At 43.4% G+C, this 16,688-nt stretch overlaps 1 protein-coding gene across 6 annotated transcripts in view; it reads left to right on the forward strand.

Annotated features, from left to right (window-relative positions):
• Positions 1-16,688, forward strand: part of PHF21B (PHD finger protein 21B) — a 428,073-nt gene that overhangs the window by 322,008 nt on the left and 89,377 nt on the right. For all 6 annotated transcript variants that reach the window (XM_078673841.1, XM_078673842.1, XM_078673840.1 and 3 more), the window contains one exon: positions 3,011-3,103. In XM_078673841.1, the coding sequence (XP_078529967.1) occupies positions 3,011-3,103 (93 nt within the window). The remainder of the gene's footprint in view (positions 1-3,010; positions 3,104-16,688) is intronic.

Raw genomic sequence — 16,688 nt, forward strand, 5'->3', positions numbered from 1 at the left:
TTTGTTGCTTAATTGAAGGTTCAGCGAAATCTTTATCTCCCTGTCATTTACGAACAAAAAGAAAATGGCAGACTGGGCGTAAAATGATGTAACGCGGAGCTAAAATTCTAGTTGCCCTCGATGTGTGGAAGAATTGATAAGCTTTCGCATGCTAGTATGCCTTTTATTGTGCAGTATTTTCGTATCTTGTGTTCAGACATGCAAATGTTATGATGAAGCTTACTTTAAAGCCAAGGTGATGTGCGTGATCATTACCTAAATGCACGTTACATGTTAAAAAAGCTCATAAAAATATCTTTTTAAAAATATCAAACGTGATTGACTCACCTTGGGCCACTTTGAATCTTTCTGCAAAATGGCATATCCTGGAAAAAAGACTGTTTATATCTCCGATGAAATAGACATTTATTGACTGTGAAAGCAAGGTTGTGGTAATGGAACTGTTAACTGTAATTCGCTTTCAGATGTTAAATATTTAAAAAGGAAAGCAATATATTTTGGATGACAGCACTGACCTTTATTACAGAAAATTTGGTAAACACTAAGCTATTTCTCTAGGAATGGAAATGGCCTAATTTGTTTTTTCTCTCTGGAGAAAGAGCAGCGGTATTCCAAACTTCTTGAAATGAAGTGACACAATTAATGATGGCTTAGGTTCCGTTTACAGTCAGAATAGATTGTCTAGTTCCCTATCCTTTATCAAGTAAGCATTGACAGTCCTATCTTGGTTTCTGCAAGTTACTTGCTTTGTGTGCAAATGATATCCTTTGAGATTTTTTTGTTTTAGAATTGTAGCTTTTTGTTTGAAATCATGCGAGCCTTTTCAAATCGTCTTTTAAGTTCTACAGTTATTTCAACGCATCAGTGCCTGAAATAATGCTAAATATTTGATCATCTTTTTTGGCCCCTGGACATAAGGCTCATAGAGCAATGATCATCTCCCTGCCTCCTCGTTGCATGTCGAATTTCTTAACTATCGTGAAAGGAACATTTAATTCTGTTAAGGACATGGAAGCATTTCTCCTTCAATTGTATTGGTCAGCAGCCCAACATGGCATATATATTTTAAAGACTACATGTCCAGGATTCTTCAAACGTTAAACCAATCAACAGCCAGTGACGTTACTCCTTATCCATAAAACAGTACACAAAGGAAAAGCCCTTCCTCTTTCTTTGCTGGTTTTCTATTTTACGTTTCGAGGACCACTGCGTTCTGGCTCACCTGATCCATTACTCCTGAGCTTCCGTCTGGCCATTAGGTACTGGTGGATCAGCAAGGAGTTTGACCTCCTCTTTTTCACCAAAGGTCACTCTGGACTATAGTATTGTGGGGGATGTTGCCAAGTTCAGCATTGGTGTCCTGTCCTGGTTGGACATACTCTTTAGAAGCCACGCTTGCAGCGATGTAGCAACTGTTCCTCTTACAATGTATTACTAAGAAGTTTCAAACTGAGACATGTATACACTTTTTCTGTGTTCATATTTAGTGGACTACGTATTCTAGGGGAACACTAAATTCATATTCACTTCTTAGTTTTAGTAATTAAATGCAGTTGTTTGATCAAATCTGAAAATGCTGTTAAGCCTAGACTACAAACTGTACAAGTTGAAACAACCAAAAAGTTGACTTGTTTGACAAATGTATACAGTGTGGAAACAATACCATAGTGATGTAGAGACGGACCATGTCTATTTGAGAGTTTAAAGCTAGCTATAAACATTGTACATTTCGTAAATTATAATGAGTCTGTGCTTAAGGAATGATATTCAAGCTCCATGTGAAGTATCCCACTTGTAGGTGACATCTGACATGATTGGACAATTTAAAATGTCTTAGTATTTAAATATTGACAGTAACTGGGTGCAGTTTTTACATTAACCTTTAGGGCCTCAGTACAATGGCGGTGGGACCGCCACCGTTTGGCCCTCTGTGTCGGTCTCACTGCCATCGGATTATGAAGGTCCGCCCGCTGCATTACAATGGCAGACGGATGGTGGGTGGTCGGAGAGAACGACCGCCACGGATCAGATAGGCTCAAGGAGCCCCTCTGACCATTGGAAGTACTGCAATCCTTACAATTGTGATGGTGCCTGCTCTGGCACTGCTGTAGGGATTACAATGTGCCTTTCCGCCAGCCTTTTCATGGCGGTTAATTCGCCATGAAAAGGCAGGCCGAAAGTGAAATGGAGGCACCCTAACAGGACCCCCTTACCCATCTCGGGCCTCCGCTATGGGCCTTGGGGGCACCTATGGTGCCCTCCTAAATAGTGCAGGGATATGTGAGATGTGTTCATTTTGTACTGCGGCATGTGCTGCAGCCCGCAGCGCATGCTTCAATACAAACTATACACATTGCGACTGCCTACATGGCAGACGCATCCTAATAGTGATGGCGGTACCACCAACAGCTAGTCGGGCGGTCCCCTTCCCGACAGAATGGTGGTCGGCCGTAAGTCTGAACGCCATCATAGTGAGCCCCTCAGTTTTGACCTTGGAATAGTTGAACTAGTTTGTCAGGGTAAATGTATTATTGATATGGTTGAGATGAAATGTTGTCGCATGCAGTCCAAGACCACAGATAGCCGTCTTGCAGTTGGGTGGCAGATACCTAATCTTTGTCAGTCCATGTAGTTTATGGTGATAATGTACATTTACAATTCGCTGGTTCCAATGTTTAATTCATTTAAAGGTTGCCACTGATTTTATATTTTAGTGACTGTACTAGGGAATGTTAGCAAGAACAAATGGGCTTTATTTGTACTGCTCTCTGTGTTTTTCCGATGTATCTTTGTTGCTTGGCTGCTATTTCCAGCAGCAGCACACGGAAATGTGGGATCGCAGTGACTCATAGATTCGAGTGATTGTGTTGCGTTTCTAAGGTGATGCTTAACACCACATGAGAATTACTTTCATGCAGTTTTTGACTTATTATTTTTCTGGTATTTGTTAAAATTGTGCAACATGTACTGTTCTTTAAACTAAATGCTGTCTCGTGTGTTTTTCTCCTAGACCTTGGGCAATCTCACAGCAGTTCCCATTAAAGTTCCTCAGATCAGCTCCTTGCATAGGTTGGCAGGACATGGACCCACAGTGCTACCTCAGGTGAGAAGCAATGCTTCTGTTTCGTTTCATGCCTGTTATGTTTAATGAAGATAGTCGCGGCACAACTAAAGGTCAAGCGGAGAAACGTCAGCTAACGACCCCATATCTCACACCTTTTTGCACATGTTCTCCTGTCAAATAGAAATTCTGCCTTGAATATTTAATTCACAGCGTGCGTCTTGTCGTCCCTCTCACTGCCACACTGCCAAAAGGTCAACCCTGTAACCAGAGGCATAAGCGTATTTTTTTTAATGAATTCCGGATCAATATACATTACAACACTGGGGTGTCGTGTGAGCTGACTTTATATGAACGTCTTATCTTACATTTGATATCGTAGTGCACATAAATGCACATCATGTATTGTCTGACACGAAGAGGTTTGGTTACAAGGTGGTCATTTGCCTTTCTAAAAGAGTCTTTTCAGTAGTGTGCATGTGTTGGTGGTGTGTGTATTTCTAGTTGTCCAGATAACTCCCCTCAATCATTTACCCAAAAGATGACAACTCCCATTATTTAACCCTTACGTCATATGAAGATGAAAAATTTGTGAATGTTATTGAAATTGATAGAAATGGTGGATTCCGCCCTAACTCCATTGCTTTTTTTTCTTTCTACATACGTATTCTTACTAATATATTTTTAGTTTCAGATTTAATAAGATAAAAACACCGTAGCAATATGCTTCACCTGGACTTGTATTCCCAAAGCAAATGCAGTTATAGTTACTATTTGGAGTATGCGGTTCTAATTAAAAAAAAGCATTGGCAAACCTAATAGGTCGTGTAATGCAAGAGCTATTGGATTTGCTTGTGTGTTTCAGCCATGTTATACACCAGCATGGATATTGCTTATCATGGCCAAAAGTTAGTGGCATAAAGGAGAGTGGAGTATTATAGAGTGGATTGCCCTACAGTGAAGTTGAGTGGTGTAGAGTAGAGTGTCATAGAGTGGAAGGGCATAATGTGGAGTAAAGTTAAGTGGAGTGGCACAAAGTGGAGTGGTGTGGAGCAGAGTTGAGTGGTATAAACCGAAGTATAGTAATGTGGAAGGTCATAGAGCAGAGTATATTGTCGTAGAGTGAAGTTGCATAGAGTGGCGGAGTGTAGTAGAGTGGAAGTGACGTAGAGTGGAGTGGAGTAAAGTAGAGTGGCATAGAGTGTCCTAGAGGAAGTTGCGTAGAGCGTCATGGAGTAGAGTGTTGTAGTGTGGAGAAGGATAGAGTTGCATAGAATTGAGTAAAGCGTAAAGTGTCGGAGTGGCCTGGAGTGGCATAGAGTAGATTGGCCTAGAGTAAAGTGTCATGGAGTGGAGTGAAATGTGTAATGTGTAATAGAATGGAGTAAAGTTTAATGGAGTAGAGTGTCAGCGTGGAGGATCATAGAGTGGAGGAGAGTGGCCTAGAGTGAAGTGGCATAGTGTGTTGCAGAGTATAGAGCCATAGAGTACAGTGGTGCAGAGTAGACTGGCATGGGGTGCTGTGGCATAGGTTGTATTGGTTTAGAGTAAAGTGGTGTAGAGATCATTGACACAGAGTAGAGTAGAGTGGTGCAGAACATATTGCAGTGGTGTAGAGTGCAGTGGCACAGTGTGGAGTAGCATAGAGTGGAGTGGTGCTGAGGAGAGTGCGTAGACTGCATTGGCATGGATTGATTGTTTCACAGTAAAGTGAATTGGAGTGGAGTGGTTCAGGGTAGAGTGGAGTGGTTCAGTCTTAAGTGCAGTGGTGTAGAGTGGCATAGAGTGCAGTGGCATTCAGAGCAGTGGTGGAGAGTAGATGAGTGGCATAGAGTGGATTGGCATATAGTGCAGTTGTGTAGAGTGTATTGGCGTAGAATGGCTTAGAGTAGAGTGCAGTGGCATAGAGTTCAGTGGCGTTGAGTGCAGTGATGCAGATTTGAGTGGTGTAGAGTAGTGTAGAGTTGAGAGGCATGGAGAGCAGTGGTGTAGTACAATGGTGGCCAGTAGAATAGAGTGGCCTACAGTGACCTGACGTAGCGTGCAGTGGTTTAGAGTAGAGTAGCCTAGAGTGCAGTGGAGTAGAATAGAGTGTTGCAGAGGAGAGTATAGTGGTGTAGAGTGCAGTTGTGCAGAGTAGATTGGTGTAGAGTACATTGTTGAGTAAAGTGGTGTAGAGTACAGTGGCGTAGAGTTCAGTAGTTTAGAATACAGGGGCATAGAGTATAGTTGCGTGGAGTACAGTAGTGTTGAGTGAAGTGGCGCAGGGTGGAGAAGAGTGGAATAGAGTGCAGTGTCGTAGAGTGCAGTGGCATAGAGTGTAGTGATGCAGGGTAGAGTTGTAGTGGCATTGGTAAAGAGCACAGTAGAGTGGCATGGAGTACAGTGGTGCATAGTATAGTGTAGTATAGTGCAGTGGCCGAATGTGCAGTGTTGCGGAGTAGAGTGCCATAGAGTGGAGTGGTGCAGAATAGAGTGGCATAGAGAACAGTGATGTATAGTACAATGGTGTAGAGTAGAATAGAGTGGCGTAGAGTGCAGTGATGAAGCGTAGATTAGCATAGTGTGCAGTGGCATAGAGTGCATTGATTTTGAGTAAAGTAATGTAAAGTGCATTGGCGTAGAGTGCAGTGACATAGAGCGCAGTTGTTAGAGTAGAGTAGCTTAGAGCGCAGTGGCGCCTAGTTGTGTAGAGTGGCATGGAGTGGTGCACAATTAATTGCAGTGGTGTAGAGTGAAGTGGTGCAAAGTGGTGTAGAGTGCAGTGGCATAGCGTAGATTATGTCAGTGCAGTGTGAAGTGGCGCAGATTGTTTTATTGGAGTGCTGCAGGGTAAAGTGGAGTGCTGCAGGGCAGGGTAGAGTGGAGTGCTGCAGTGTAGAGTGGAGTGCTGCAGGGTAGAGTGGAGTGCTGCAGAGTAGAGTGGAGTGCTGCAGAGTAAAGTGCAATGACGTAGAGTAGAATGGTGTAGAGTGCAATGATGTGGAGTGCGGTAGAGTAGATTAGAGTAGTGTAGAGTAGATTGGCATAGACGGGAGTGGTAAAGAGTAGAGTGCAGTGTTGCAGAGAAGAGTGACCTAAAATGGAGTGACGTAGACTGCATTGGCATAGAGTAGAGTGGTGTAGATTAGAGAGGTGTAGAGTGCACTGGCATGGATTGGAGTGGTGCAGAGTAGAGTGCAGTGACGCAGAGTGGAGTGGCGAAGAGTAGAGCAGAGTGGTGTAGAGTGGGCTGACATAAAGTGGAGTATGTGTGATGTTGTATCGCATTACTATTACCAGCAACACATTTTCAATTGAAATAACTGTACATTTGCACAGAAATACAGTTTGTGTGGAAACTTCATTGCCTAAAGTATTGATCTGTTTTGATCTAATTAAATTATTTGTTTTCTCCGCGCTTCAGAATTACCAAAAAATGTGCTTTCCTAATTCGGATATGTTCTGAAATATCTGCACAGTTTTTGTACAGACATTTACATTTTTTTGTGTAGTACAAAAAAATAACATCATGCATCCTTCCTTCAGAACACCCCAAGTACCCAGCATGATTGTCACAAAAATTCTCTCACTGTTCCGTCCGATATCAAAAAGAAAACACCAAGCTCCCTGGGAAGACAGAGCCTGACATTTAATCTCTGTCTCTGAATGCACAGCAAATGTGAAAAGATAAGAACGATATATTTAAAAGCCTGTTTAGAGAAAATAGCACTGGGGAAAGAATACAAGGGGCTCTTGTAAATACATATCTGAAAGAGACTATTAGTTATAGATTCCTGACCCTAGAATTACCCCTAGGTGTCAGACTGGAACCGGAAAAATAGGTAGGTGGCGTTGGTCGACTCTGAGTCTGTCGTTGGCATCGTGATCGCCAGGATGATGTTGCGGTGTCTTGTGGTATATAAATAAATAATACCGGATCTAGGTTTTACTGGACATAGTAAATAACAGATAGCTCAATAAATAAGAGTCAAGATTCGAGGTAGTAGGAGTTTGCAGGTTTAATACAGCATAAAGGACAGGAACAGGACAACCTGCACAGGAATGGGATGGCAGCGCTGCCGGGGGCAGGATCAGGATCGGCGTAACATTTAATAACAGTACACAAGTATATATATACTAAAACAATTGCATTACAATGAATACAGTAGGCGGGGCAGTGGGTGTGGTCAATAGCAGTCGCGAAAGATAAGGGTGAAAGTAGGTGTAACAAGAGGCGTGTACATAGACATGTGATGTAAACGTAACAGAATATGTCATAAATGGGGCGGAAACATGGAGGGGCTACCTAAGGAGCCGGGACCTCTAACCTAATGGTGCGCGCAAGCTGACAATGACGTGTTACTAGGAGAAGCTGGGGGCTATGAACTCTGTGCTAGGAGTAGAGACTGAAGTCTGGAGAGTCAGGGCGACATGTACCTAACCCTATCTAGTATCTGATGTTTAGAGGACATGTTGATATAAACTAAGAGTCAGGAGGGGAGAGGCTAACGGACTCTAAGACTGGAGCATGCATTATTCTACATGTAGTGCGTGTTGAGGAATATTAAATGACCATTAAATGCAGTATTTCTCTTACATGGAGACGTAAAGGCTAGACAATGACGGAAACTATTGATGCGATTCAGTAGCTTAGGAATGCAGAGAAGGAGGGCTGGACTGATAACTAGAATCATAACATACTCTTGGCAGACTCAGAGGCAGAGCCAGGCTGAGCCGGGCACTGTGAGGCAGGAAGTAAGTGAAGGGTCGAGGATACAGGTGGGGGCTGTATCGCTCCTCAGCGAGGGTTCAGGAGACAGGAGCTGAATCTGGTGTCCGGGCCCTTTTGAGGCCTAGAAACGGGGACTTTTCAATGAAATAACGTGCACACTGAGAAACGTGGCAACGTAACTTTACATAGGCCTGATATTCATAGTATTCACGAGAACTGGAAACTGGCATACTAGAGATGGACACAACTATAATTGCGTCTCTAATCAAACATGGGGAATACATATGCTTATTAATCATGCACACATAACATAAGATGGAGGACACGTAGGGACACAGAACATGGCAAAATTTACTTTTCCACATTCCCTCCTTGTCACTACGTTTCCATCAGGAAACATCAATATTCATGATACCATCTATCATTTCATACAGTATCATTTGCTCGTCTCGAATTTTCTCGGAACGGGATTTAGAACGGGACTTAGGACTAGGAATACAAGAGGTAGCACAAATGCCGCAAATCGCAGGGCCACATTGTAAACAGAGGCAGCAACTGAATATGATCGCTACTGCAATACCCAGAAATGACAATACTTTCCATCCCCAGGTGGAAATCATATTCATAGACCATGTCCAGGTGCCTGGATCTTGGTGTAACATATGGGCAATTTTATGGAGTCTGGTTATAGCTGAATAAACAGACGGCGCGTTATTAGGAATGAAAATGCAGCAACTAGATCCGATGACTCTACAGGCCCCGCCCCTATCGGCCAGTATGACGTCAAGGACGAGACGATTCTGGAGCACGACAATTCTCATAAAGGATTGCTCTTCGGTTAAGTTACTTAGAGCAGAAGTAGTCTCAATCACTACTGCTTCAAGGGTTCTCGTTAATCTACGTATCAGTTTACTATTCACGACAGTACCTAAATAAGGGAAGACACCTTTATTGATATCTATGTATTGTTCTAGAGCAGTTTCAGTATAATCGACAATCGGGAGGTCTCTCTTGTGTCTAGTATGTACTAGGTGGGAATTCCTATGGTAATCAGGTGGGGCTAGAAAAACTGGTGGCAGTAGGAAGGCAATGTAACAGGTTCCCTCCCAATCGAGGGGCAGACGAACATATGCGGTCTGACCACAAACAAAATAAGAATGACGTGAAGCTTTAAAAATAGATTTCCTACTGTCACTATACGTGACAATAGTAGTACAATCACTATGGCCTACATGTACGGAACCATTATTTCGGACACATAATTCACCTTTAACTGGTAGTACTGACATAGCAGGTAAGTCTGGAGTAGTATCAGACTGAACATTCAGGACCATGAAATTCGAAGAATAATTACCTAAATTATAAACTTCATTTTCTAGATCTAACCCTGTTCTGTGGGGAAGACCTTGCTTGTCTGGAAAACATGTACTGTTAAGAAAAGACATATCAGTTGAGGATGACGTTAACGTGGACCATGCTCCACACGAACCATTATGTGAAAATGGATAAGGAAAGAGTGGCAGAACTCCCTTCGGTGTCTGGAAAGGGGGGAGTCGACCACACACCCAACAATTTGTGGCATTGCTGGTCTGGTGTGAATAATGTAACATGCGGATAAAAGAATTATTTCGCATAGCGAGACGATAAGAGAGTTCATGAGGAGGCAGATCACTAAACGTGTGCTCTACTGTAGCATTAGCAGACTTATTTACATGAGAAACTGGAAAATACAAATAAAAAGCATAACCTGTGCAGGTAATCATAAGGCTGAAAAACAATATGAAACTTAGAAAAACGATACATCGGATTGAGTTTTGACTAACTCTCTCACTATGGGGGTCTATTATATACATGTCAGAAACCGGTCTAACCGTTTCACCTAGGGGAGGACTTAGACAATCAAACTGGCTGACTTATTTTACTAGACCTTAATTTGAGCTTATACTCCTGTTGCGGAGTTTTCTCTAACAGGGAAGGGTTCGTAGCAATGTCTTTTGCGGGACAGTCCTTAAGAATAGTACTTTGGCAGTCCTTAAGATCCTCGGAAATGTTCTTTGAAACAGGCTTCAATCCAAAAAATCTTTTTACATGTGACAGGTGGACCCAGCCCTTCCTGCCTTCCAGCTTGACGGCAGTACGGGTGGCCAGGAGGACCTGTCGGGGTTCCTTCCAGCGGGGCTCCAGCGGACTTGAACGATCAAAATTCCGGACAAGAACCATGCATCCGGGAACGATGTCATGCGGTGCCACCTCGGTATTGTCTGGAAATGCGGCAGCAACCTGTGAACGACAAGAGTTGAGGGCAGACATCAAGGAAGCTAGGTAATCTGTCAGCATATTACTTGAAACATCGGTAATACTTCGAGGTCTAGGTGTACCCCACATGTTAGGGGGGCGGCCGAATAAGACTTCATACGGGGACAGACCTGATCTGGAGTGTGCGACCATGCGCATATAAAATAAAGCGACTGGCAGAGCTACTAGCCAGTCCACACCTTTCTCTTTACATACTTTTGCAATTCGAATTTTCAGGGTCTGGTTATGTCTCTCTACTAGACCGGCTGCTTCTGGATGGCGTACACAATGGAACTTCCACTGGTACCCTAACAACAGGGAAACATGTTTCATCAACTCGGATGAGAATGGCTGGCCGTTATCAGAATATACGACTCTAGGGAGTCCATAACGGGGGAAGAACTCACGAACCAACTGCTTGGCAGTGGTCGCGGCTGTGTAATCTGGGACTGGATATGCCTCTGTCCACCTGGACAAAGCGCATACCACTACAAGGACATACTTGAAACCTCGACATCGCTCCATCTGAATATAATCCATTTGGAGGACTTCAAAAGGGTGGTCAGGGGGCTGGAAACCACCTTGTTCCACCGGGACACTTTTACCTGGATTAAACTGACAACATATCATACAGGTACGGACTTTCTGCTTGGCTGCAGCTCATAAATGCTTGTTGAACCAAATGTTCTGGATACTGTCTAACATAGCTTTTTCTCCTAAATGGGCTGGACTATGTGCGGTATTGATAATGACTTGAACCATGGAGTCGGGGAGAAACCATGTGGCTTTACCCTTCGTCAACCATCCTTGATCTGTCTGGACCCCTCCTTGTTCGGACCATTTCTTGATTTCATCGGGAGTAGCATGTAACTGGATATCTATGACATCTTGAGTAGGGTCCTTAACTGTCATACAAGTAGTCGGATCTGGAGTATGTGTCTGTGTCTTGTTAACTGGAATGTCTGGAGTCTGTGCTGTAAGCTTGGCTGTGCGATCTGCTAGATCATTACCTTGGGAAATAATGTCAGTAACTTTCGTATGTGCTTTGCATTTCATGATAGCAATAGATGTCGGTAAATGTATGGCATCTAACAGAGCCTGAATAAGGAGACCATGCTGAATCTTGGTTCCATGAGAAGTCATGAAACCTCTCTCCTGCCAGAGCACTCCAAAGTCGTGTACGACTCCAAATGCGTAGCGTGAATCTGTGTAAACATTAGCTTTCAGGTTCTTAGCGTGTATGCAGGCTTGTGTCAGAGCAACTAGCTCTGCTGCTTGAGCAGACAGGGTGTCAATACGGTGTGTTTCTATAACTTCAGTGTCAGTAGTCACTGCATACGCGGCTACTAGTTCTCCTGTACTTGTTCTCATACATGAACCATCCACATAAAGTGTCAGGTCTGGATCTGGTAATGGAATATCTGTCAGATCTTGTCTTGGCTTAGTCATAATGTTAACTACTTCCACACAGTCGTGTGTGGCAGGATTTGAATTAACTGACGGCAACAGTGTAGCAGGATTTAGAACGTTGCAGCGTCTGATTTCTATGTGTGGCTGGAACAGTGTCAGTTCATAACCTGTTAAACGTGCAATTGTCAAGTGCTGAGTCTGTGTTCGGTTTAAAAGAACTTCCACGGAGTGTGGAACTTGTACTGTCAAGGAATGTCCTAATACTATGGAATCACTTTGTCTGATAGCTAGTGCTGTGGCTGCAACTGACTTGAGGCACGCAGGCAGAGCCTGGGCTACAGGATCTAATGTGCTCGAAAAATAAGCACAAGGCTTGTACTGTCCTGCTTGATCTTGTGTAAGAACAGATAATGCTGTACCTTCGCGTTCTGTGACGAAAAGTGTAAAAGGCTTACTGTAGTTCGGTGTAGCTAGAACAGGAGCTTGGCATAAAGCTTTCTTTAACTCATTGAAACTAAGTGTATGTTCAGATGTCCAAGGGAGGACAGTCGATACGGCTGCCTCCTGTGTTGTTAACTGTATCAGTGGTTTAGCTAGAAATGCATACTGAGGAATCCATTGTCTGCAATAAGAAGTAAGGCCGATAAAAGCACGTACCTCCTTCTGTGTCTTGGGCTGAGGAAGACTCGCTATTAACTGGATACGGTCGGGTGTCAACTGCCTACCCCTCTTGGACAGTAAGTGGCCTAAATAGATCACTTGCTGGACACAGAATTGAAGCTTCGAAGGGGACACCTTGTGCCCCATCTCGGCAAGGAAATACAAGACTGTAAGTGATGCTCGCTCGCAAGCACGTTCAGAACGGGCTGTGATCAGTAGATCATCGACATACTGGAGCAGGGCAGTGTCAGTTGGCATGTGAATGTTGTCTCTTAAGTGCTTGACTGTAAATGCTAGGACTTTCTGTGAAACCTTGAGGAGCTCGTGTGAACATATAGCTCCTTCCATTTAAACAAAATCCGAAAAGAAACTGGCTGTCTGGATGAATGGGGACACTGAAAAACGCGTTCTTGAGGTCTATGACTGTAAAAAATGAGGCTTCGGAATCAATGGCTGTCAATAGGGAAGAGATATCTGGGACAACTGGGTACTGGGGAATAATACATTTATTAAGTTCTCGTAGGTCAATCACTAATCGATATACTGGGGGTGCATTTGGATCAGTACGTTTCATGACTGGAATGATCGGAGAATTACATACATTGGAGTCAGTTTCTACAACTACTCCTTGAGCCATGAGCTCGTCAATAATTTTGGATAAGGCTGCTACAGCCTCAGGTGGCAATCTGTACTGTCTGATTCGTGGTAACACTACACCTGGCTTGAGAGTCACACGATGGGGTGTGATTTGCATATAACCTACATCAGTTGGACCTTGCGCCCATAGATGCTGCGGAACATTAGACAATCTCGGATCAAAATCTCGTAATACATAGTGACCCTTGAAGTCACGTAGAAACAGGCGTATTCCCTCTGGGGAGCAGCAAATAACTGCACCTAATTCTTTCAGTGTTTTAATGCCTAACAGATTTTCTGGACACGACTTAGTAAGTAACAGATCAGTAGTTCGGGACAATGGACCTACTTCTAGAGTAACTGGCTTAGATATCTCGTTTACAATAGGCTTTCCTGAAAATCCAAGGGAAATATTTCTAGAGCCTGAGAGCGGAGCCCCTGGAACTTCGGCGTGGCTGATGGTGGTCCTACTTGCCCCTGTATCAATCAGAAACTTTCTGTCTTTCCCTAGTACTTGACTATGAACATAGGGACCTTCTTGATCTACAAGAATCTCGATGAGAGGCAAGCCTACCTCCCTCTCTAGGCTGTTTCATGAATATGGCTGATACTCTGGGTACTCGGATTGTGCATACTGGTACATCTGCTGTGTAACATGCTGTGTTGCAGCAATAGGCTGCGGTGCTGGAACTGTCTGTTGTGCATTCTGTGACTGAGAAGTCTGTGAAACTTGTTCTGGTCTAGGCGGACGTGGTCTTTCTTTAGTCTTACCAGTAGCTATATTATGTTTCAGAACTGCACACTCGTTTATGAAATGACCTGGCTGTTTACAATAATTGCATGTCCCTTTAACGGGAGCTGTAGGATAACTGGCTTGATTCGGACCCCTCTTCTGACTGTCTTGAGGAACAGATTGTGCAACTAGTACTTTCATTTTCGTGTCTTTCATACGTTTTCTTTCATGATCTTGCTCTTCTCTGATTCTATTCTGGTGGTACTGAAGCATCTGTAACATCTGGGACGGGGTATTAGCTTGCCAGGTACTTTCAACTTTCAAAACTCGATTCTTAACTTGTGGACTCGAATTCTCGACTTATTTAGTAACAAAAAGATGAGGGTATGACTCGCTACTCGTCTTGAGGCCACTGTTTATAATAAAACATTTTTCAAATCTAGAATAAAAATCACTAGTGTCTTCATCTTGTTTCTGTTTACAGGCTGAGATTGCATCCCAGTCTTCCTTTTTAGTGGCTAATAATCTTGGCAAAACTTGTATTAACAATTCTGGTAATTCTTTACATTTTTCTCCTAGACCGGTACCTGGTACTCGTATCTTATCTTCAGCTTCTAGAACTGCCCAATCGATCTTTTTCTCTCCCACCTCCCATTCTTTTTCCTTGAGTTTTTCGTATACCCCTGCGGGCAATAAGACTTTTAGCATTTTAATTATATCTGGATACGTGTATTCTCCCATACGGAGCATGTCCTTTAATTCTCGGTGGAACCCTGCTGGATCTTTGTCATGACAGGGAATTAATTTCTTCATCTCTAAGAGTTCCATCTTGGTAATCGGAGTGTAAACAAACACTCGTTGCATTTCACCATCTGTTGTCCTGACTGGGTGTACTTCTCGTAACGGATTCTGTCTGTCTATGTAAAAGGGTTTACTTTCTGGGGGTGAGACATGAACAAAATGCGGGTTCAAAAACGTTCTATATTTGTGACGCTGTTCTAGAATGACACTAATTCAATCGGTACCTAAACCTTTCCATCTATACTGGAGTAACTCGTTCAGGACATCGTGTAACGGTCCTGGATCAGAATGTTGACCCTCATACAGAGTAATGAGGTGTTGGATCATATACATACCCACCAGTCGCTGCTCGGCTGGGGGCAGTTTCAGAAACATTTGTGCCACTATTTCGTCTGGAAAAGTGGTAGAATCAGTAATACATCGGACTGCTGATCGGACTAGTTCTTGTTCATGCATAGTACTTAACTCACTGTAACCGATTCGTGATTTCAGAATGTGATCGGTAGCTTGAAATACTTGTTCTAGAGAACCTTGTTCTGGTGCTGGATGAGGAACAGTTTTCTTGTAGTCTAGACGTGACTGTCGGTCTGGAAATCTAGATTTTCCTACATACGCTATTCTAGTGGGATTCTCGTCGTCTACCTCTTCAGTAGAAGAGTCATTCTCTTTCTCGCTTACTTGTGCTGCTTTACGTTGTTCATGTAACTTTATTATTTCTTTACGAATTCTCTTGTACATATTCTCTATACTACTGATAGTCTTGTGCTTACCCTCGGCTATATTATCACTCCACCTTGTCAGGATTCTCATTTCGGCCGGATCTTTGGTCGGGTAGTCTTGTTCTCTTATTAGACAATTAATCAGAAACTTTAATATCATGAGCTGGATCTCAGCTTTCCTTTGAGACATGGCTTCACCAATACTTTCTGGATCATCCCCTGTACGGATGAAACGATATATTCTGTCTAGATCTCCTTTCATATCTGGTAGGGTGTCTAAATACCCGGTCACCCGTCTTACACGGATGGAATATATTACTGTACTATCATCACCTGCAACCGGATCATAGCGGCATTCAGTAAGAGCTCGTCGGATATCTGCAACGGACTTAAATTTGGGCGTACGTTGTAACGCACATTCATGTAACTCGGCCAACGTTCTACGTTGGTGTGGTGGCGGGGTACCAGGAGGACCTCCTCCTGCGGCCCCTATGCTGGAATCGTCGACTGATACTCTTCGTGCTGGTAGAGTGGGAAATTGTAAGGCAGGCTGAACCGGGGGTACCGTAGCAGGTACTCCGGTGTCTGGAGGAGCAGGATTTACATTATTTACAGGGACTGGCGGAACAGGATTTGCATATTCTGGAACCGTGTCGTCCAAGTAGGACGAAATAAAAATATCAGCTGCGGTCGGTTTGTGACGTAGCTTGGTCGGAACTAATGGTGGCGGAAAATTACTGGATGCCTCCGGGGTCGCTTTTGGCAAGCCCTCGGCAAGAAGAGGATACATACCCTTAATGAGGGCATGCCTCTGTCTATCTGACTGTTCAGCTTTGACTCGTTCACCTATCTCGATTAGTTCCCTTTCTTGGGCTCGTTCTAAGGATTCTCTACTTAATTCTGACCTTCTGATTTCTTTTTCGGTTCTTTTATGAGATTCTTTGCGCCATAACTCGATGGCATCTTTCTGTGACTGTCTGGCTTTCTTTTTCCATAATGCTTCTTCTACTCGCATGATACACTCGGCATCCCATGTACCCGATACGGGCCATATATACTTTTCTTCTAACTGTTTGGTATACTCTACCCATAAATCTAGATATAATATGGCACTTATGCCATGCTTCTGATACATAAAATGACCTGGACTGTCCCTAGGCGGGACAGGAACTGCTTCTTCTAACAGACCTTTTCTAGTTCTTAACTGACGTAGTCTGGAAAATAACGGCATGACTGAACTGTAATCTAGACACAATACAATACACAATGAACACGATAATTACTCCACATTCATACCACGACATTAAAGTACATGAAGAACATTTAAAATATCAGTTCGAACAGAATACTACCTGGAATACTGGAAACAGAATACATGAATTTCTCGAGAACAGAACTGACTAGAACAGAAACTAGATGTACTGCTGAAACAGTACGAAACTTACCGGTCTCATAAAGAGACACGTCAGGACCCGCATCCACCGAAGTGGACACTTCGTTTTTGGGTCTGTGTACCACCAACCCACGGACCAGAGTCAATTTAGATTGACCCTGTCTAGATACTACCCCAGCAATGGTACTCACCGGGCAGCAAGAACGGAAGGCCTCGGACTAGACTGGACTGCTTCGACGCCGGACGGACGAACTTCGGACTTCTGT

The sequence above is a fragment of the Lissotriton helveticus genome, chromosome 1_1 (assembly GCF_964261635.1).
Source record: "Lissotriton helveticus chromosome 1_1, aLisHel1.1, whole genome shotgun sequence".
NCBI lineage: Eukaryota > Metazoa > Chordata > Amphibia > Caudata > Salamandridae > Lissotriton > Lissotriton helveticus.